Source organism: Mauremys mutica, chromosome 24 (assembly GCF_020497125.1).
Source record: "Mauremys mutica isolate MM-2020 ecotype Southern chromosome 24, ASM2049712v1, whole genome shotgun sequence".
NCBI lineage: Eukaryota > Metazoa > Chordata > Testudines > Geoemydidae > Mauremys > Mauremys mutica.
In genome coordinates, this window is record NC_059095.1 from 9,257,045 (window position 1) to 9,278,988 (window position 21,944).

General features: G+C 43.3%; 2 protein-coding genes across 6 annotated transcripts in view; one reads left to right on the forward strand and one right to left on the reverse strand.

Annotated features, from left to right (window-relative positions):
- The window catches only part of RFX2 (regulatory factor X2), a 97,906-nt gene extending 82,283 nt beyond the window's left edge, over window positions 1–15,623 (reverse strand). For 2 of the 5 annotated variants that reach the window (XM_044998276.1, XM_044998275.1), the window contains exon 1: window positions 15,427–15,623. The gene's annotated coding sequence lies outside the window, so the exon portion shown is untranslated. The other 3 variants (XM_044998279.1, XM_044998278.1, XM_044998277.1) reach the window with 2 other exon arrangements.
- A 1,322-nt stretch (window positions 15,624–16,945) lies between these two features.
- The window catches only part of ACSBG2 (acyl-CoA synthetase bubblegum family member 2), a 55,917-nt gene continuing 50,918 nt past the window's right edge, over window positions 16,946–21,944 (forward strand). Inside the window, exon 1 of the mRNA XM_044998270.1 lies at window positions 16,946–16,973. Within this exon, the coding sequence (XP_044854205.1) occupies window positions 16,961–16,973 (13 nt within the window). The 5' untranslated portion in view covers window positions 16,946–16,960. The remainder of the gene's footprint in view (window positions 16,974–21,944) is intronic.

Genomic DNA, 21,944 nt, shown 5'->3' on the forward strand with positions numbered 1-21,944 from the left:
GAGAAAGTCTCTCTGTACCAGCGCTCACACAGCGAATGGGAGGAGAGGTGGCGTGAGGAACACAAGCAGGCGACTCAAGCAATGCTTGTACTAGTGAGGGAGCAAACGGACACGCTCCGGCGACTTGTGTATGTTCTGCAGGACCGCTGCAGGACAGAGCTCCCGGCAGTATCTCTGCAACCGCCCTCCCCCGCCACAAAGTCACATACCCCCCTCACCCTAAATAACCAGGAGGATGCCCGCCCTGGGCCGTGAATACTGTCACTGCACCCCAGCAGAGTGCTCAAGTAACCAAAAGCTCTCATACCCTACGTTTGCATAAGTCCTTCCCTTCCGGACTCAAACAAGTCCCAATCCCAGTCCCATCCCATAACTGTGTACTTAAGTAATAAAAATACTTTGCTGTTAAGTACTGTTTCCGTCATGTTTTTTCACTGAAGACTGTGTTTGAATGGGGTGCGTGGGGAAGTGCGTTGCTAATTGCATAGGACAGGCACCTTTCCCAGGGTACAGACACAGGGGCCGGATCAGCAGCGGGTCACACACACAGTGCAGTCAGTAGGCACCGTGGTCGGTATGGGAGGTGGTTTCCAGGATCTGTGTGGGCGGGGGAGATGTGACTTTGCAGCGGGGGAGGGCGGTTACAGATCTTATACAGCGGTCCTTGTCCTGGACCGCTGAGTCACGCAGCAGAGGAATCTGTATCCGTCCTCCTCCGTCACAAGGCCACATAGCCCCCCGCACACAGAATCCCAAAAAGGAGGGATGGCAGGCTCCGTTGAAACAAGCAGTCCGGCAATGCGGACCGCTGTAGGAGCAGGAGCCTGTCATTCCTTGAGTTTAGAGGCGGTCTTTACATCAGCGCACACCCTACCCACCACAGTCTGCGTTCCAGTTTCAACCCTTTAACGAAAAGTCATGAATAAAGAAACCTCTCCTCAGTAACAGTGTGACATGTATTTTATTTTTACACGTGTCTTGGAAGTGGGGGAAACGGGGAGAACGGGGTATTTAACCGAAGAGGAGAGTCAACAGTAACTGGGTAAAGAAACAGGGGCAGGTTCAGCTTCTCTGTAAAGAAACTGAACAGTCACAGGTCACGCTGCTCGCTGCTCGCTGGTATTTGAAGAGTTCCTTGTCGCTGTCCCAGGCGCCTGTATAGGGCTTCATGAGCAAGTGCATTAGCGGGCAGGCTGGGTCACCGAGGATCACTATAGGCAAATGCACATCCACAACAGTTATTTCGTGGTACGGGAAGAAACTACCTTCCAGCAGGCGTCTGAGCAGCCCACAGTTCCTGAGAACACACGCATCAGGAACCTTGCCCGGCCATCCGACGTTCATGTTGGTAAAACGTCCCCTATGGTCCCCCAGTGCTTGCAGAACCATTGAAAAGTAGCCCAATTTCTCAGCAGCTGAATGTGGAAGAGGTGGACGATAAAGTGCGAGGAGGAGAAAACAGCGAGGATCGCAGCGGGCTCCATGCTTGCAGTGCTGTGGCGTCCACGCTGTCACTGACCAGAAAAATGCACGAACAGATTGCCCGCAGGCGCTTTCAGAGAGGGAGGGAGTGAGGGCGTGATTGACGGTTCAATGACGACAGTTACCCAAAACCACCCTCGACACATTTTTTCCCCCAGCAGGCATTGGGGGCTCTACCCAGCATTCCAATGGGCAGCGGGGACTGCGGGAACTGTGGGATAGCTTCCCACAGTGCACCGCTTCCAAAGTCGACGCTGGCCCCGTGAATGTGGACTCAGAAATTCGAATTAGTGTATTTAGTATGGATACACAAATTCGACTTCATAAGGTCGAATCCACAAATTCGAACTAAGTTGATTCGAAATAGTCTTGTAGTGTAGACAAGGCCCTAGTGAGTCATGGGCTTTGTAACCCATTAGCATGTCTCAGTGCTGACCTGGAAGCACCATCTCCAAAGGCAAGAGGGTTGCTCAAGCTCCGTATGCATTCATGAGTTGCTGAGGGCACTAACAACGGTGCTATAAACATGGTTTTGTAATGTGAATAAGTGGCACTTAGGAACCTGGTAGAAAATCATCAACTCATTTCACACAGACGAGTTATTAGTCAGTAATAATGACTTTCAGTCACTGCCAGTGTAGGACAGATTTGAACCAGAGACTTAGTGGAAAATGGGTCTATATTCCATAACAGCTGAGATACAAAAATCAAAGGAGCTATAAACTAAATTTTAGAATGAAATTGATTACATATGACATTCTGTAGTCTTATATAGGTGGAGGAGAATTTGAAGAGGGATTCACAGAATGTATAACATGAACAATGTTCTGCATGGCTGAGATCAGAACATAAGTTCAACTAAACAGCTGCCAAAATGAAAGCTATGATAACAAATTCCATAACAATAGACTAATAGGAGACTTATCACAAGTCAAAGCATTAGATAAAAGTCTTCAGGGACTATGAATAATGATTACAGTCTGACTGATATCTGAATACAGTTATTTGATGGCATTTAGAAAAATAAATATTGCTGTTTTAGGGCAGGAATCTAAAATATTTCTAGATTGGAAATAATTATCTCTGTTTAGATTGCTTTTGGAATGGTTTCATGTACCAGTGTTTTGTTTTCATCTTTTGAAAAAGCTTGTCCATACAATATTATGTTCTGTAAACTTTGCTATAAACTTTTCTCAAACATTTATAATATTTATACTCACTTATACACACACTTCTATTATATAGCTGGAAAGTTTCAGCCCAAAATGTAAATATTTCAGAAATCTACAAATGCGTGAAAAGAGAATTTGGTCATTCATACCATTTGGGGCTTTGTCATTAGATGCTACAAGGCATTAGCTATTATAGACACTTTGCATGTATAAAGCATTGGTCACTCAAGGATCTCAAAAGTATTTTAAAAACTTTAATTAATCCTTCACAAACCAACCCATCTCCTCTTTCCACCTCCTACTCCCAGGAGGTAGAGGAGCACTGATTTCCTTATAACTAAAAGTCTGTGTCTATAGCTGTTACCCCCATCAATAGGGAAGATTAAGCACAGGCAGTTGAAGAGGCAGAACACTGGATGGAGACTTGCAATCCCATAAGGATGCTTCTCTGACCAACAAAACACTACTGCTAGAACAAGGGAATTAGCCAGCATCTCTGACAAAGAGAATTTATTTTCTCTATCTTGTCCATTTAAATTGCAAGCTCTTTGAAGCAGAGACGGTGTCTCGTTATATTTCTGTACAGCGCTTAGTATAACATGGCCTCAATCCCCCACTGGGGCCTCTCAGCACTATGATAACAAAATGATAATGCTATTTATTTGAGTTAATAATTAGCACTAAAGAATGAATCTGTAGAAAGTTATTCCTGCTTGTTACATCCCTCTAATATATGATGCTTAGGCATTGGACTTGCTTTCAAAATTCCAGAATCCAGGCAAACCTAATGCACTAACTAATAATAATATCCAGCACTGGCTGCACTGAAATCTCACCCCCTTCACTAGAGAAGGTGTTAATAGACAACTTGGCTTTCATCATTTTAAGGAATGTATCCCAAGGACAGTTGTTTAATTGTTTAAACAACTTACTCCACTTTATTAAAATTGTACTATGAATAAGTAAACCAAGTCAATACTGAACCAAAAAAAAATGCCCTTTTATTTAATGAGTCAAGGAGATTCGATGGGAATTTTGAAGACTACTTGTTTGTCCAGTAGAAATGGTTTCTCTTAAAGTTACAGGCATCATACCAATATGAACAGCATCTAGAAGAGACTAAAAAGAATGGAAATGGAAATATCTGAAGTTTTTTTTAAAGCTATAACAATTCTATTATAATAATGAACTTTTAACACACCTAAAAGCCCAGTAACTTATATAAATATCTAATAGCTGTAGTGTACAAGCAAATAATTCTGTGATTCAAGCAAAAAGCGAGTCGGTTATAATAATCGACAAAATATCAAGTTATCTCCCTGCTCTGGATCTCCCAGTGTGTTTTGTCTTTTAGGGCCCTATCCGTAAACACTGCTCAGTCTATTGTTGGAAGGAATCTTATAAAAAGACAATAAAATTGCAACAGTAAACTCTATGCCTGGTAGCCAATGTTTTAATACCCTGGGCTGTAAGTTCTGCAAAGCCAGGGCTGTCTTTACTTTTACAGTGCCCATCATATTCTCAGTGGTTAATAAATAATGATTGTGCATCATCAATTTCAGGAGGCAACAAATGGCACAGATGGTGCCTGGACCATGAAGAGGGATTAACTTTACTTGTATTTGTTTGGGAAAGGAAGTAAACCTAGGAAAACCTCTACTTTAAATACATAAGAACACAAGAGCTGCCACAGTTGGTCAGACCATGCTCCATCTTGCCCTTTATCCTGTCTCTGGCAGTGGCCCATACCAGAGCTTCAGGGTCAGTGTACAGAACAGGGCAATTATGGAGTGATCCATCCCTGTTGTCCAGTCATGACTTCTGAGTCAGAGCCTTAAAGTTGCCCGAGCATGGGGCTGTAACCCTGATCATCTTGGTTACACATTGATGGACATAACATCCATGAACATAACCAGGTATTTTCTGAACCCAATTATACTTTTGGCCATCACAAGATCCCTTGGCAATGAGTTCCACAGACTAGATGTGCGTTATATGAAAAAGTACTTCCTCTTGTTTGTATTAAACCTGCTGCCTATTAATTTCACTGGGTGACCCCTCTCTTCATTTTTTCCCCCACATCATTCCTGATTTTATAGACCTCTATCATACCCCTACTTAGTCATGTCTTTTCTAAGCTGAATAGCCCTAATCTTTTTAGTCTTTGTTCATATGGAAGACATTCCATACCCCTGATCATCTTTGGTAGCCTTCTCTGCACCTTTTCCATTTCCACTAAGTCCTTTTTGAGATGGGGCAACCAGAACTGGACACAGTATTCAAAGTGTGGATGCACCCTGGAATTATATAACAGCATTATGATATTTTATCTTATTTTCTATTCCTTTCCTAACCGTTCCTAACATACTGTTAACCTTTTTTTACCGTTGCTGCGCATTGGGCAGAAGTTTTAATTGAAATATCCATGGTCTCCAAGATCTTTCTTGGGTGCTAACAACTATTTTAGAACCTATCATTGTATATATATAGTTGGGATTGTTATTTCCAATATGCATTACTTTGCACTTATCAATATTGAATTTCATCTGCCATTTTGTTGTCCAATCACCCAGTTTTGTGGGAGCCCTCTGTAACGCCTCGCAGTCAGCTTTTGACTTAACTGTTTTGAATAATTTCATCTCATCTGCAAACTTTGTCACCTCACTCTTCATCCCCTTTTCCAGATCATTAATGAATATGTTGAACAGCACAGGTCCCAGTACAGATCCTTGGCAGACTCTGCTGTTCATCTCTCTCCATTGTGAAAACTGACCATTTATTCCTATCCTTTGTGGAAACTATGTAGTCAGCAGGCAGGCTGCTACTTCTGTAAAGGTTTGAAGACCTGGGTGAAAGCAAGGAAGTTGCATTTTCCTCATTGGTGCAAACCTTGAGAACAATGCAATGTGTCTATCATATTAAAAAGAATAAATATTTGTAGGCAAAAGGCAACTCTGTAGAATTAACTTGGTGACCAAAAGCCATTATTGCCTCTTATTATCTGCACTTGTTAAAGAAATACCTCCCCGCATGGTTGTTCATCCTGAATGTCATGCATATTTGATAAGATTCACATTTCGTGTGCTGGGTGGATTTTGATTTCAAACAAAATAGGAAATATGTTTACATTCAGAAATTGAAGAAGAGATGAGTAGAATGTGTGTGTGTGTGTGTGTGTGTGTGTGTGTGTGTGTGTGTGTGTGTGTGTGTACACACAGTCTTTAGGCCACAGAGAGGATTTCAAGTTCTGTCAATTTATTGCCAGTACATCCCAAAACAACTCAGGAGAAAGGAGTTGAAAAGAGAAGGGCATTCTTACACAGAACCTTTAGAACTGTAATGCCCAAGCACAACGTAGCTGAGATAAGGAGCGCTGTCTTATCTCAGAATTTCCTTGCTTTGCGTTTTTCGTGATCTTCATCTTTTCAGAGGCTAGTGTAGAATTCTATTTTCTAGCCAAGGAAAAACGTAATCTAGATAAATGAAATTTATTAATTTACTGCCTGTCTGAACCTGGATAGATTCATTGACCGTTACATCTGGCCTAAGAGAAAAATTAAATCTGGCTGCCTACCTTAGTTTCCTTGTGAATGGCACTGTAGAGCGGGGAGGGGGGGATGATTTACCCACTTGCCATATTTTGCTAAATCTTTCTTCCTGCTTCCCTCACTGAGTTGTGGCCCAGACTGTCCATAACTAAGACCCTCTGGAGAATAACAAAAGGACAAACTCCTGAAGTCAGAGAGACTGATATAATCTCTCCCATTCCTTCTGGTGCTTTCTTCACCTTATCAGCATTACCCAGCATTATCTGGGTTGAGCCTCAGTCAGCTAGCTTTTAATCTCTAATAGATAGCAGGTAAGTCTCTCTACCCCAAATGACAGATCGGAGAACATAGAGTTGTGGGCTGCAGTATTTTCAATATGCAGATGACACTCACTTTCTTGCTAATCTTCTTAAATCCCATACAAACTCAGCAGAAGAGGCAGAAAAGTTGCCCAATACTACTCAGATCTCCCACAAAGAAGAGAAAGCACTCAAGCAATTCCATTTTCTCTTGCTGGTTCTACAAACTCATCATCCATACTTCATGGTCAATGGTATTAGATGACAGGTTTCAGAGTAGCAGCCGTGTTAGTCTGTATCTGCAAAAAGAACAGTACTTGTGGCACCTTAAAGATATGTTCCATTGTGTGCATCTGATGAAATGGGCTGTAGCCCACGAAAGCTTATGCTCAAATAAATTTGTTAGTCTCTAAGATGCCACAAGTACTCCTGTTCTTCTTAATGGTATTAGAGGCATCTGACAGACCTAAAAGAATCAGCACAAATATCTGATCTTTATTTATCACCAGGAAGAGATTCTGTGTATGTACAGAGCCAAGCACAATGGGGTCCTAGTCCATGACTAGTGCTGTTAGGTGCTAAAGTATACAAATTAATAAATACATAATAAATAAATAATAATAATAAAGAAAACAGGGTTGTGTCTCTGTACCATACTCAGGATGAAGGTCACATTAAATAGGGCCAAGGAAATCCAAGGACTCTAGACTTTCTTCACACTCACCTTTTCAACCAGATAAGGTATATTTGAGACAAGATGACAACTGGAGAGGTTACTGACCTCAAGCAATTAACTGAACAAAGATCTAAAATTGTTCCATTAGCAGATGCTACATCTTTCCCACCTTGAGGAATAATTGAAAATCAACTCCAGTAAAGCCCTGGAACCTCCACGTTGGCTTACCCCAGCCAAATCCCTGTCCCTCTTAACTCTCAGCCCACACATCCTCCATCATCTCCAGAACCTCAGTAAGAGGCACTGCTGAAACCCAAGCAGAAAGCTTTTATGCCAGCCACCCAGGGCTCTACTAAGTTAGTGGTAGATAGCTTAAGCAAACTCTATGAAACCTTACCTGCAAGGTAACATGAAAATTCCTCAGAGAGAGATACTCCATCACCAGACGCAAGTTAGCGAGATTAACTACCTTGTACAGTTCTGCCCAACAAATGCTATGCTATAGTGAAGGTGAAGTTACTCTTCTTCAAAGCCATGGAATAATCTTTTCAAAACCTTTTTGGATACCATTGGTCACAGTGAGAAAGACTTCTGCCACCAATGCCATATCATTGTCTCCTCCTGTTTCATCAGAGGCAGACAATCAAAATACCACTGTGACCAGCAAATTTAAATGGCTACTTCCCTCACTTCAACAGCCACTCATCAACAGTTTAGGATAACAGTTCATTATAAAATGCCTCACCATCCACTGGCTGAGTGGCCTGTGGATAAGGTAATGCTCTCCTTCAGAGACTTCTGAAACCTAGCACATTCCCATTAGTCACTGAGGATGGGCTATCAAAAGAAGACCTTTACACTTGTCCCGGAACTGAAAAGATAGTGGTCAGTCTGTGACCTCTAAGTATTGCTATACTGGGTCAAACCAGTAACCCATCTAATTTGGTACCTGCCTCTGACACTGGTCAGTACAAAGTGCTCCAGAGAAAAGTACCAAACAACCACCTCCTCCCCACCCAAAGTTCAACACTATGGAATAATTTGCCGTAGGGGAATCCTTGTTTTCCCAGCCCCCATCAGTCAACAATTAGCTTATGCCCTGAAGCAGGAAGGTATATATATCCCTTTTTGCACCCCATCTAACATAAATGTGGATCTTCTTAACCAAACCAATGGCCAATCCTTTTTTGAATCCTACTAAAAGTCTTGACCTCAACAATATCATCCAACAGCAAATTCCACAGATTAGTTACCCTGTTACCTCTAATTCCATCCCCAAACCCAAATTCCAGTGTTTGGCCAGCTGAATGTTGAGCCAGAAACTGTCTGGGACAGTCCCATGGTTGTCATGGTGGCCATAGGATCTTAAGCTAACTCTGAAGAGCAGTCTGACAATGCCTAGGCAGGTGGTGAGCTGAGGCTACTACTCAGTATGCTTAATATGTTCATTTTACCATTACCTCACCTTGTCCCCTGTACTTTTCTCTATCTGCCGTATCTTGTCACACTCCTAGACTGTCAGGTCTCTGAGGCAGGAACTTTCTTAAGCCTGGTCTACTCTTAAAAGTTAGGTCAACATAGGTACAGTGCTCAGTGGTGTAAAAATTGCAGACTTAACCCCCGCTGTAAACGCAGCTACGTTGATGGAAGAACGCTTCTGTCAACCTAGCTACCATTACTCGGGGAGGTGGTGTTCCTACACTGATGGAAAAACTCCTTCCATTGCTGTAATCTGTGTATACGCTACAGGGTTACAACAGCATAGCTACAGCCCCATACTGTCCATAATGTAGAAGACATGGCCTTAGTTATGTCTCTGTACCAGTGCCATGCACAATGGGGCACCTGATCTTTTATTGAGGCCTGTGGGCATTACCATAATACAAATAATTAAGAATTGTCAGACACAGATAATGAAGTCTCCCAGGACACTTTCTTTTAGCAACTCCAGTACCTCTGCAGAAATAAAGTTCCATCAGCAACTTGTACATTAATGCAGGACACATCTTAATTCCATCCTGCGACTTACATACGAGCTGGGCACACTTTAAAATCTAGTTCTGGAATGGGAAGCCATCTGTGTTTAGAGCCAGATGCAGCCAAAGCTACATGATTCACACTAAATGGGTATCAAAATAAACCACACAAATACAGACAAAGAATCAGATAATGAAAAATAACATTTCCACGAAGGCAGAAGCAACAGAGAGCATATTCATATATATTCAGTAGGTGTATACATGCTTTACTACACTAGAGGTTGTTTCCAGTAAGCAGACTTAAAATTTCATAAGGTCAATATTGCATCCTGCTCATATCTTTTCCTATAACTAATCCTCACTTTAGGGTTCAAGAGTCTATATTTACTAGCCATTCTGGATACAGGTGGGTGGCTAAGAGGTGTGCAGTTGCTCCAGCCTAAATTCACTAATACCTGTATATGATCATCTCCTCTAAAATGCCCGTTTCAGCATAATAAGCCATTTTCAAAAGATACTAAAATAAACACATTCCTTTCAAAGGAACCAGCCATCCCTTAAAAAAAATCAGAGTGTCCCAGGTTTGTTTTGTTTGTTTTTTAATATCAGAAGACCTAATAAGCCCATCAGAAGATTTAGTTGTAACATGCAAATAGCTGTGATGGTAATAAAAACCAGTCTCATCAGTTGTACTCTTTGAAGCTGAATGGATAACATACCGACTCTGACACAAAGATCATGACTACATTCAATTTTGGCCTAGGACACATCTATATGCATTTCCTCACACATAGGACAAGATTTTGGAAGTTAGCTCCCAGGTATTTGTTAATAAGAGTGAGCCCAATTCACCCATGGGGTAAGTCCAAGGACATCACTGAGTTACACCAGGGATGAATCTGGCCGAGTGGGTCCATCTTCATCATGAGTGATAGTACATGGTGATGGTGAGGACACGTGTGCTATCACATCTATACAGTCTATCCCCAGTCCCAAAAGCTATTCCTCGTTTAAATAATTCTTCTAACAAATGTCCCAAAAAGAACAAGATGAATGTGTGAACATCAGTTTTCTTTGTCTGCTGTTACTTTGTAAATACTCACATAGGTATGTATCCACATATGATTGCATTATGTATCTATAGATGATTCATTACACTTGCGCATGTCTTCCACACACTCATCTTCACCATAGTGTTTTGTGATACTGGTCCCTTTGAAAGTGTAACTGCAATGCCCAGTTATTAAGAAGGCTAAATTTCTAGCAGAGATTAACACAAGTATAGTAGAAGTCAACTAGGCTGGGAAGTCTTCCTGCATTAGACAACGTTATGCTCGGGAGAATAAACTCTCTTCTAAACAATAACAAAACAATCTAGACTCATTGTGATATGTAAATTACTTTACAAATGCCCTTATTTGGCACTGGTACAGATCTTTGAACCCTACCTAGCACCAAATCAACAGAACACAAATCAAAAATTTTTGACGGTCATGGTTGGCAGAAGTCCTACCACTTTTACATTGCACAGAAATCTCCTGAAGTGTTTCCTTCTAGTCTCATCACCACACCTCAAAAGTGTCCCACGCTTTTCAACTTCATACAGAATAAAAAGGACTACCTCCCTGTCAGAAGTAAATATGAACATTCTTTAAACAAGAGGAAGTAACAGAATTCCTTCACTGATCCAAGAGATGAAATCATATGTCTAAACACAACTCAACATGCTTAAAAAAACCAAACAGCTGAATGGTGTCTGCAGAATTTTGGTATTTTCTATTTGTTCTTTAATAGCTAGTTGAGACAAAAGTACAGCAGGTTTTCATAGAACAACTTCATTCAAAGCTGAGGATTCCCTGTAGCTGGAAATATGATTCGCACAGTGCAGTGCACAGGAATAATTCATGTCTTGCATTGTTCATTATGAACACAAATTCTCTATAAGTGGGTTCCCTGTTACCTAATGTATTAATGTGTACATGGTTCAGCCTGAAAAGATACATTATGATGTGAATCTGTTAATGGGCAACATAATTAGTTCACATGCTACACCGACACTGGGACAGTTTAACTGAAGAACGCCAGTACGTTCTCAGACAATAAGGTGGATTTGCGAGTGTTTGAACACAGGAATAAAGAATTGAATAAAGGAATAAGACAAAATACCTAGTCTCAAAGCACAGACAGAACAAAAGAAAAATCCGTATGTTTCACATATCAGAAATATAATCTCAAATCACAGGATTGCAGTTACCAATGCTCAAGTAAGCTAGACTGTCTATTCAGCACCCCACTTCAAGTCCTGGCATGCTGGTCAGGACAACACTTTGCTCCAGCTGGCATGCTTCCAGACTTTAACTGTGCTGGCATTTGTTTCTAGAAAAGCAGAGAGGGGGAAACTGGTTTAAATATATCTCAGCAGTCTTCAGCAGAAACTTTTGCTGAAGAGTGTAGCATTAATATATGCTATTAAATCAGCAAGGCCCTCGTCATTATATGTTTTTGTGCTCCATATGATACTTTTGGTTCAGAGAACATTTTCAGTACTAATTCTGGACAATTGGGCAAAATATAAATTCAATCATCTATGTTTTCAGACTGTATTTAAAAAAAGAAACCAGGTCTCTATTAAAGTTAAGATTTGTCAGTCTTCTGAAGTTTCACAAACATAAAGCTATTTAAAAAACTACCAAAGTAATTTGTTTTTCTATGCAATTATTAATTTTGAACCAGCAAGAAAAGAAACAGTTGTTAACCATTGAGATTAGACAGTCTCATATCAGTCCTGAACAAATTTGGCTTAGAAATCATATGAGTGGAGGATAAAAAGAAACAGTCTGGGTTAAATATAAGTAACTGTGATTTATTTCCCTTTAGCACTGATGTTATAAATTTGCAATTCAAGGGTTTGATCCTGAGAGATACCAAATACCCACAACGTCCTTTGATTTCAGTGGAAGTTGTGAGTACTCAGAACTTCCCCGTGTCTGGTCCTGTATTATTGTGATAAAGCAGAGATTTAAGAGATATACGGAACTGGCACAAAACTTCACAGAAAACAAGTTTCCAAGTCACATACCCAAGATTATATAGAAAATAAATTTCTAATTTGTGCATAGCCAAGCCAGAAGGGCTTGTGCAGACTTTCAGAGAACAGAAACAATACCATGCAACCTTCTATGCCCCTCCCTTAGTCCTCTGTAGTACTGGAAGATCTCACAAACATTCATCCTCTCATTATCCTTTCAGCACCAGTATCATTCCCATTTTACAGACTGGGAACCAAGGCACAGAGAAATACGTCAGTGATGCCAATTCTCACAATATTTGTTGTTTTTCTTAAAGCCCCACCTCCTGCAGTCAGATAATTACATGAGACTCTTACCTTTCCTTTAAAAAGAGTCCATTTCTAGCCCTCATGGTTTCAGAGAGGAGCTTGAAAACATGAAGTCTAGAGGCTCTAAAAACAGAAGGCACATTTTAAACAATAAATGCTGGTTTCTTTTTAAATTAATCTCATGACTTTTGAACAGTGCTGGCAATACCAAGATTTTCAAAAAGACCTCACAGCAGCAGGTTTTCAAAATGTAGCCATAAGTATTACAGGGGGAGCTACTGAGTGCTAGGTACTTTTAAAAGTCTGGTTCCAATTGTGAATACTGAAAACCTGGCCCTAAGGAACTAGAGCACAGTCTTTGGAGTCCAAGTCCAAAGCTGTAAGCACAAGATTATCTTTCCTTCTGACCAATCACCGTTAATCAAGTTATTTTGAGTAGCGATTATTGTATATTTACAGGAAACTATTCTTAGTCCAAACAAACTGAACGAAAACATGTTAATTGAACAATGTAATTGAAGAAGTCGATAATCTGTTTGTGCATATTCCAAGTGCAGAAAAATAAATTATATCATTTGTTGCGAGGTATTCACTCAACTCTACCTCAAGTACTATAAGCAAACAAGATTTTGCATCTTTCAACAAAAAAGATTAAAAAGGTAGGATGATTAGTATCTAAGTTAAAAAATGGAATGATGTAGTCAGTCTACAGGAACTCAGTCTTAAATAGACACATTTGAGGTGGATCTTCTCTTACATTGATATTTGGTGTATCACAACATGTGTTATTCAAAATAAACAGAAGCAATCAAGTGAAGAATAGCCTGCACCTGCTTCACAAAGTTCCTATTTAGATTTTCACATATTACTCAAACTGCAGAGAAAACAGAGAGTGAGACTTGCTAGTTCCAGAGAATCAAATCAAATAAATGACAGGTAGAAACCAAACTAGTTTCGCTAGATGTAAAGTTAATATAAAAGCCCAGGAGAAAAAGGGGAGGAGGAAAAAGGGAGCAATGTTTATGCAAGTTCCTTTAAAAAGAAGCTACTTGAGTCAGCTACCATTTTTCCTTCTTTTTAATTTACATTCATGCCATGCATCCAGAAACTTACAATGTGAAAAGGAGAAGTAGTAATGGGTTACTTTGGCCAGTGCTATGTACCAACTAATTGTTCTTTCAGGGAACACTTTTGTTCAAAACAAAACATCAAAATGTGAAATTCAGGGCACAAAAATAGGAAGAAATAATTTATCATCATTAGAGGTATTGAACTCCCTAACATTTGTATCAATTTTCCCACCTTCAAGATAACCAGAGGGTAAAGAAACACAACTCATTGCCACACTTGAGTCCCAAGGCTGATTTTTATTTGTTGGGTTGTTGTTGTTGTTGTTTTTTTTGTTTAAAAGAGAAGGTAACTAAGTTTAAAAGAAACCTATTAAATCATTTTGCATGATGGTGGTTACTGGAAAAGTTACAGAATAAGAGTGATAGAAAAGAAAGGGAAGTAAAGAGATTAAAATTAAATGAAAAGAAAGAAAGAAAATAAATGAGAGAAAATGTAAAACCCAAACCCTTAAAAAAATGGGAAAAAAATATTTCAGAGAAACATGGTTCCATTTTATCTAGTATCCTTGTCTTTCACAGTGGCCAGAACTGGATGCTTCAGAGGAAAGCGCAAGAAACTCTGTAGTGGACAATTAAGGAATAATCTACCCACAGGGGAAGTTTCTTCTTAACCTCGATCAGTGGAGGTTTGTTTATGCCCAGAAACACAAGAGTTTAGATACTTTATACAATCTTATCCTAGCTAATGAAAACAGCAGATGCTCTCAATATCTACATATGTCAAATCCCCTGTAAAATATTGCTAAACTCTTGTGGTAGTGAGTTCCACAGGTTACATATGCATTGGGTAAAAAAAAAAGCATTTAATCAATATTATATTTGTTACCTTTCCATTTCACTGAATGTCCCCTTGATCTTGTATTATGAGAAAGGGTAAGAACAATTAATTCACCTTCACTATGCAGTTGGTTAAAGGCAACATTTCACTAAAAGGAAAAGGCAGGAGAAAGTGTTGGGAGGAGAGTGGTGTTGTGGCAGGCTCTCTCCAATACAGAGAAGAGGCCAGTGTGGTGTGTACATCATCTGATGATAAGCCTCCCCCACCAAAAATACCTCAGGCAGGGGCTGGGCAGAGAAACCTCTGAGCAACAGCTCCCAACACCCACAGGAAAAAGTTTGCAAAGATGCAGCAGGAAAATAAGTTACATTAATAATAAATAGCATGCAGCCAAAAGCCAGGGGAGAAGCCACGGCACAAACTAGATTAACTCCACTCCCACCTCCTCTGAAGTCAGATAAACTCCAGGTCCCCTCACACTGCCACACAAACAAGATTCACTCCAGCTCCACTCCTCCGGATCAGTCAGTCCAGCCCCCACCCACATAAGCCAGAATCTCTCCAGCCTCCTTGTCCCTCCACAGACTCTTCAGCCTCCCTCTCCTATAACCAGTCACTCCAGGGCCCCCCCCGAACTAGAGTCACACTAGTCCACACCAATCCAGCAACTCCCGCCCCCTCCACCCCCCACAACTGGAGTCACTCCTGCCCCCTGCCACGAATTCACACTAGTCTACCTCACTCCAGCCCCCCTCCATGCCTCCCAACCAAAGTCACTCCAGCCCCGCAGCACAAACCAGAGCCACTGCTGCCCCCTCCTCCCCCCTCACCCAAATCGGAGTCACTCCTGCTCCCCACCCCCCCACCCCGCACAAACCCAAAGCCGTTCCTGCCCTTCGCCCCCAAACCAGTTTCACCCCAGCTCGCTCACCGGGTCACTCCAGCCCCTGGGCCGGTCTTGTCGCAGCCCAAAGGGGGTGGGGGCGCCTCCCCTCAGGGACCCCATCCCATCCCTGCCCTCTCACCTGCCCTCCCCGCCGGGCTCCCCGGGCTGCGCTGGGCTCCGGCTGCCGGGGCTGCGTGTTGCTACCGTTGGCAAGTAACAGTCTCCAGGACTACGGTCACTATGGCGCCTCGCGCGGGGTCTCGAGGCAACTGTTGCTACCCTCTCGTCTTACGTCAGGTGCAGGCCTCGCCCGCTTCCCGAGGAAGGGCGGGGGCCTGGGTTCCGCGGCGGCTGGTTGGCCCTAGCGTTGTCGCTCACATAGAGGGCGGGGCGGGCTCCGGCCAATCAGGTGGGGGTAGGGGTGGGGCATGGAGTTGGCGCGCGCTTTGGCGCTTCAATTGAAGGGAGGAGAGAACGTTCAGGGGCGGGGTCAGCTTAGCCGTCACTCTGGGGCATGACCCTCCCGCCGCCTCCCCTCAGCTCAGCGCGGGGGCGGTGGTGGTGGTGGCGCGCGGAGCCCCGGGAACTGGGCAGCCACCTCAGCCAGTCTGCGCCTCCCCCACCCCGCCCCGCCCCGCGGGCAACAGCCTCAGCGCCCAGGAGCCTGGGGCGAGAGAGGGAGGGAGTAATGGGGCGGGTGTGCGGTCAGGGGCTGGCGGGATTGAGGGGGTAATGGGTGGGGCTGCTGTGGGAGAAAGGGTAAAGGGGCCGGGCAACGGGCTAATGGGGGTCGGAGCAGGGGGGGATGAGAAGGTAATGGGGCAGGTGAGGGGGTAATGGGGGCAGGGACTGGTGGGGGCAAGGGGGTAAGGTGCGGGACTTATGGGATGGGGTGGTCATGGGGGTTGGAGCTGGTGGGGATGAGAGGGTAATGGGGCAGGGACTGGTGGGGGTAATGGGGCAGGGACTGGTGGGGGTGAGGGGGTAATGGGGCAGGGTGAGGGGGTAATGGGGCAGGGACTGGTGGGGGTGAGAGGGTAATGGGGCAGGTGAGGGGGTAATGGGGGCAGGGACTGGTGGGGGCAAGGGGGCAGGGTGGGGGACTTATGGGATGGGGTGGTCATGGGGCAGGGACTGGTGGGGGCAAGGGGGCAGGGTGGGGGACTTATGGGATGGGGTGGTCATGGGGCAGGGACTGGTGGGGGTGAGAGGGTAATGGGGCAGGTGAGGGGGTAGTGGGGGCAAGGACTGGTGGGGGACTTATGGGATGGGGTGGTCATGGGGGTTGGAGCTGGTGGGGATGAGAGGGTAATGGGGCAGGGACTGGTGGGGGTGAGAGGGTAAGGGTAGGGTGGGGGAGTAATGGGGTGGGGCTGGCGGTAATGGGGGTTGGAGCTGGTGGGGGCAGGATGAGAGGGTAATGGGGGTTGGAACTGGTGCGGGCTAATTAGTTGATGACTAATAGAGGACATGGGGAGGCAGGTCTGGGGCTGTGGGGGCAGAATGGGGTACAGGGTAATTGGGAGAGAGGAATCTGTGGGGGGCTGAAAGGGAAACAAAATGGGGCAGGCACGGAAGTGGATGGTAGACTGGTGAATAGAGGCAGAACCCCCTTTTGCTCTAGGACACAAGTTCATGCCCCTATTCTTGTGAAGAGAACGGCAAGATGTTTGATGAAGATAACTGGTGAGGACTTCAATTTCCTTTCTCATCCAAAAGAGAGCCCATTCCACACCCCTCCATCACCAGGCTGTGGCATTAGCTTCAGTGCCAACTCAGGGATGAACATCGCCTTCTAAGTAACCAGCACCACGTAGGTGTTCCTTTATCCATGCACTGACTAGGACTGACCCCTACTTACCTTGTCAGACATGCAAAGTTCCCAGCCTACAGCCATGAGTCATATTTAGAATTTCCCCTTATTGACTATGATTTTTCACCTTTCTCCCTACAAATTCATCTGTTTTGTTACAAATTGTAACATCTAGAGGCTTCAGCCAAGATCTTGTGCTAGGTGCAGTATGTGAACATAGTGAAAGATGGTCTCTGTATTGAAGAGTTTACCGTCTAAATAGATCAGACAGGTAACAGGTTGAGGGAAAGTAGAGGCACAGAGAGTGGAAGGGACTTGCCCAAAGTCACCCAGCAGGTCAGTGGCTCTTGATAGATAAGCTTGTTGGATAGATAGATTTGACTAGATATTTGAATCTTCACTTTTCAGTTTATTTGCATTTTTTACAAGTGAAATTCTTGCCAGTTAAATATTAAAAAGCTGCTGTTGCATTATTGGAAACTGCCAAATCTCTCTGGAAACGGACTGCTTATAGATTAGCTGCATTTCTGTTCCCTCACCCCCTTACCACACACGGGCATTTGCATGTAAACAGGCTCTTTGTTTCTTAAGAATGTATTTGCTCTTGCTGCTTATTTCTCCCTACCTGAACTAATAATTCTCCATGACATCAAAATTGTTTCCATAGCAATCAATTGTGAAGTCACAAACAACAAGCAGAGGATTACAGTTTGAGTTGAAGCCAAGCAGCCAAAATAGAAAGAAAGCAGAGATCCTGTATTAATGCAAATGTCCTTAGAAATAACACTTGAGCAAATACTGTTGTGTAGTGTTGCTGTATGCTGTTAAAGAGCTGCCATTCTCACCCCAGACACGGCTGCATCTCAGCACTGGGTGTGGCACATCCAGCACATGGTGTTTATAATTTGGTTTGGGGTTCTTTCTGGATGAAATGTGTAAACTATCATTTGATACAAATGATGTGTTGGCAGAATTGTTTCTAAGTGGAATATGCATTACAGGTTTTCATGAACCAGCCAGGAAATACAGAATGTCTGACTATATAATTTGAATGGCTTTAATGGAAAGTCCATTTCCCTGTTAAGCTGTGTGTGTGAATTGAGCTAGAGTGTGTATTAAGGAGACATCTGCTGGCTGAGATTGCACAATGACTTCTAAGGCATATTTCAAAAGGGCTTGTCTAGAGTTAGGAAAATTCGCAGCAGTATAATGATGCTGATGAAAACACCTAAGATAGACATACTGCACCATTGCAAAATGAGGCTTGCACACTGGGACTATTTATATGTTTGTGCAGTGCCTAGCACCGTGGGGCTGAAAAACAGACCCACAAACACCAAACTGTACAGGCAGGAGCTAAATCTCTAACCTTTGGACAAAGAGATTCTCAAAAGCTGGAGTCATCTGGGTTCTTATTCTTGTTTGTTTTTAATGCACAAATTCCTCTGCACTGAGTATAAATGTAGAAGTTACCCAACAAGAGGCTAACCTGTGCTCTCCCTGAAGAGGTTGGAAACTCAGAGGTCGTCATCACGTGGAATTCCCCTGAAACCCCATCCTCAAATGGGGACACAGAAGAGCCCACTCTTTTGATCCCAGGAATCCCCCCTTCCTGCTCCTCTAGATCCTTCTCTCTCTAGGCAGGCTGCCTTCACCTGTGCAAATCTCCCTTCAAAGGTGAACACAGCCTGAGATACACTGCTTCAAACAATAACAGCCTAAGTGCGGATATCCCCTTCCAAGGGAGGGTAGAATGGCAAAGACTGCCCCTGCTCCACCTCCCAAACTGAACAGGTGCCCCATCCCCGTGGAGTGCCCATGATGGGACTGCCACAGAGGAAAGGAGAGTCTGCTGCTGACACTGCACTCCTCCTACTTGCTGAGGATCTTTGGGGCTCCTGTATCCCCCAAGGAGAATGGGCAGGTTTTCGTTGTGTGAAATGGGAAAAGGGTTGTTTGAAGCCTTAATCTTCTAACACCTTAGGGCCCAGTCCTCCAATCAGTGCACCTCCAGAAATTCCGTTGACACCAGTGGGAGTTTTAAGTGCATGGAGACTAGAAGATTTGGGCCCATAATAAGAGACTCTTCCTGGGGGAAAAAATATTGTTGCAATAAGGCAGGACACAAGTCCTGTTCCTTCTTGGAACATGCCCACCCTGGCAGCATCCTCTAAGCAGGACAGAAATTAGCATTCTGTTCACTATAAAAACAAATCAGCAGGCATAGACCTCTCCAGGTAGCAAGAGTAACTCGTATTGCTATTAATATTGACCAGCTGCAGCATTCCCAACTCAGGCTGGCCTTGGAGAGAAAAGGACTGGAACTGAGACCCACCCCCAACTGTTAACGTAGCATGGACCTCTGGACCATTTTGCAGATTTCTTTAGATTCTGCAGTCAGACAGGTTAGTGGCAAAGAACAGCCTGTAACCCATTTATAGACCATCACTGCACAGCATAGGAAGGGACCTTAACAATGTTCTGGGAACATTCTTTCAGTTTCTACAACGAATGGCCAAATTTCCTTATTTTCTGTTATTTCACCTGAACTGCAGTATTATATCTGTTCCCTGAGAAATGAGGTCTTTGATGGAAACACTGACATTGCTTTTTGTCATTTTCCTTTATATTTCATGATGTGTGGCAAGTTTAAACCCTTGGAAAGGTTAAAATGGTTCCACTGTTTAGACTCTGAAAAGTTTCTCTCTACAATGAAGGGGTCTTTATAGTCGTCTTATTATGGAGGCACTAGTCATGGTTTCATGGTTAAGGCTAAATTGGGTTTTGCTCTTAAAGCAGAGATTATAAATGTAGGTTGGTTTAAAAATAAGTCGGAACATGTACTGCCTCACCATGGGGACAAATCAAACATAACTGCTTCAGAACTGCCCAAATGCATAATTGTCCCATATTTAGCATCCTGGGGACAATATTATCTTAATTTGTTATCTTAAATCAGATCTGTACAGTCACTGTTACATAGTTTTAAATGATGGCAGATATTCCATTCTTCATTCCATCTGTTATAAAACATACACACAATGATGTGCAGCAAGGCTGGTGGCTTACCCTAGACATCAGGATTGACATCCTTAAATGCCAGGGAATTGCAAACTGTAATTCCAGCAGGGCTGACTCAGAGCTTCATCCTTCAGAGTTAGGAAAATTGAGTTTTAGCTTTAAAAAAGTGGGGGAGGAAGTGGAGGTTGATTCTCTATTGCCGTGCACCTTATGAAGACATTTCTAACAGGCAAAGCAAATGTAAAGTGGGTGTAGCATTTTACATTTGCATTGTACCACTGTAAATGAGTGCACAAGGTACAGAATGATGGAGAGTCAGGACCTGGGGTCTTTAATGTCCATGCAGTATAGACAGAGGCCCTTAATTTTTGAAGTCTTATCTGAAAGACATCCCCACCACCACGTGTGCGCGCACACACAGCGAACAAGGTCGGTGAACCTTCTAGGATGCTCCATTGCTGTGTTTGGGTTTGGAAGCTGTGATAGATATGGCAATTTCCTGCAATATCTTTGGGAGATTTTGTTTGTATTAACTTTATGTATCATCGTGGGCCAGGGATTGTACTTAATACCATGGGGGAGGTGGACCACAGCCTTCCAGGAACTAAAAACATTGAGGGGTGATTAGGCACATTTTCTTAGGCTCTGAATTTAAATTGGCTCAGAGGCAGGCCTCCTTTCTGATCCAGCAAACAGATAGGATTGAGGCCCTCCTGCACAGAGTGTCCTTTCTGAGAAGGGTTGTAAGGATTGAAGTTGAGGAGGCATCTGGTAAGCTTTCTAGCATGTATGTAGGTTTTTTAATTAGGGATCTAAATATTGTTTTAAAAGTTAACCATTTAAACGTTTAAAGTTATATTGTTCAATCAGTTAAGCGATTAAAAGGAGAGGAGCTGGGGTTGCGCTGGCTGGCCTGGGGCTGGGGGTTAATGGTTAAGGTGGGTTAACAGGTAAGACTAATGCTTACTGGTTAACCATTTAATATTTTACATCCCTACTTGTTATTATTTTCTCAGTACTACTTTCTCCTTAAGAATAAATGTGCTTCCCTAGAAAAAGCTGTGTGGGAACACAACTGTGGACAATTATGCTGTTTATAGTCTCTGAGGAGAAAGCAAATGGCAGCTGCATGTTGGTTTATGCAGTCTGGCTTTCTGGGGATCTCACAGCATAGGCAGGGAACTGTGCAGCCTGGAAAAAGCCATGATCAGGAGAGAACGAGACGTGGGTCTCCGCTAGGGTGACCAGACAGCAAGTGTGAAAAATCAGGACGGGGGTAGGTGGTAATAGGAGCCTATATAAGAAAAGGACCCAAAAATCGGGACTGTCCCTGTAAAATTGGAACATCTGGTCACCCTAGTCTCCGCCCAAGAAAGGTGACAGCTGAGGAGCCTAGAAGTGGGTGCCCTTGCTGGGCCATGGAAGGGGAATGCAGGTGCTGTTGCCTTGAACTGTGACCAGAGCTTTAAGCCACTTTTGCGCACTCCACATTTTTGGGCTGTGTCAAGCTTGGTGTACACTTAAAAGTTATGCCAGCATAGCTATGTTAGGGGTGTGAAAAAAAACTACACACCTGACCTATGTAGGCATGCTGACAAAACTCCCAGTGTAGATGCAGCTGTGTTGACAGAAGAGGGCATCTGTTAACGATGTTTGGAACTCCTTCTGTTAGCGTATACGGCATGTGCGAGGTGGGGGGGGAGAGAGAAAGGGGCCTATGCCACTACAGCTATGCTGACATAGGCTTCGTAGTGTAAACATACTTTAGTTCAGGGATCCGCAACCTTTGGCCCACAACTTGCCAGGATAAGCCCCCTGGTGGG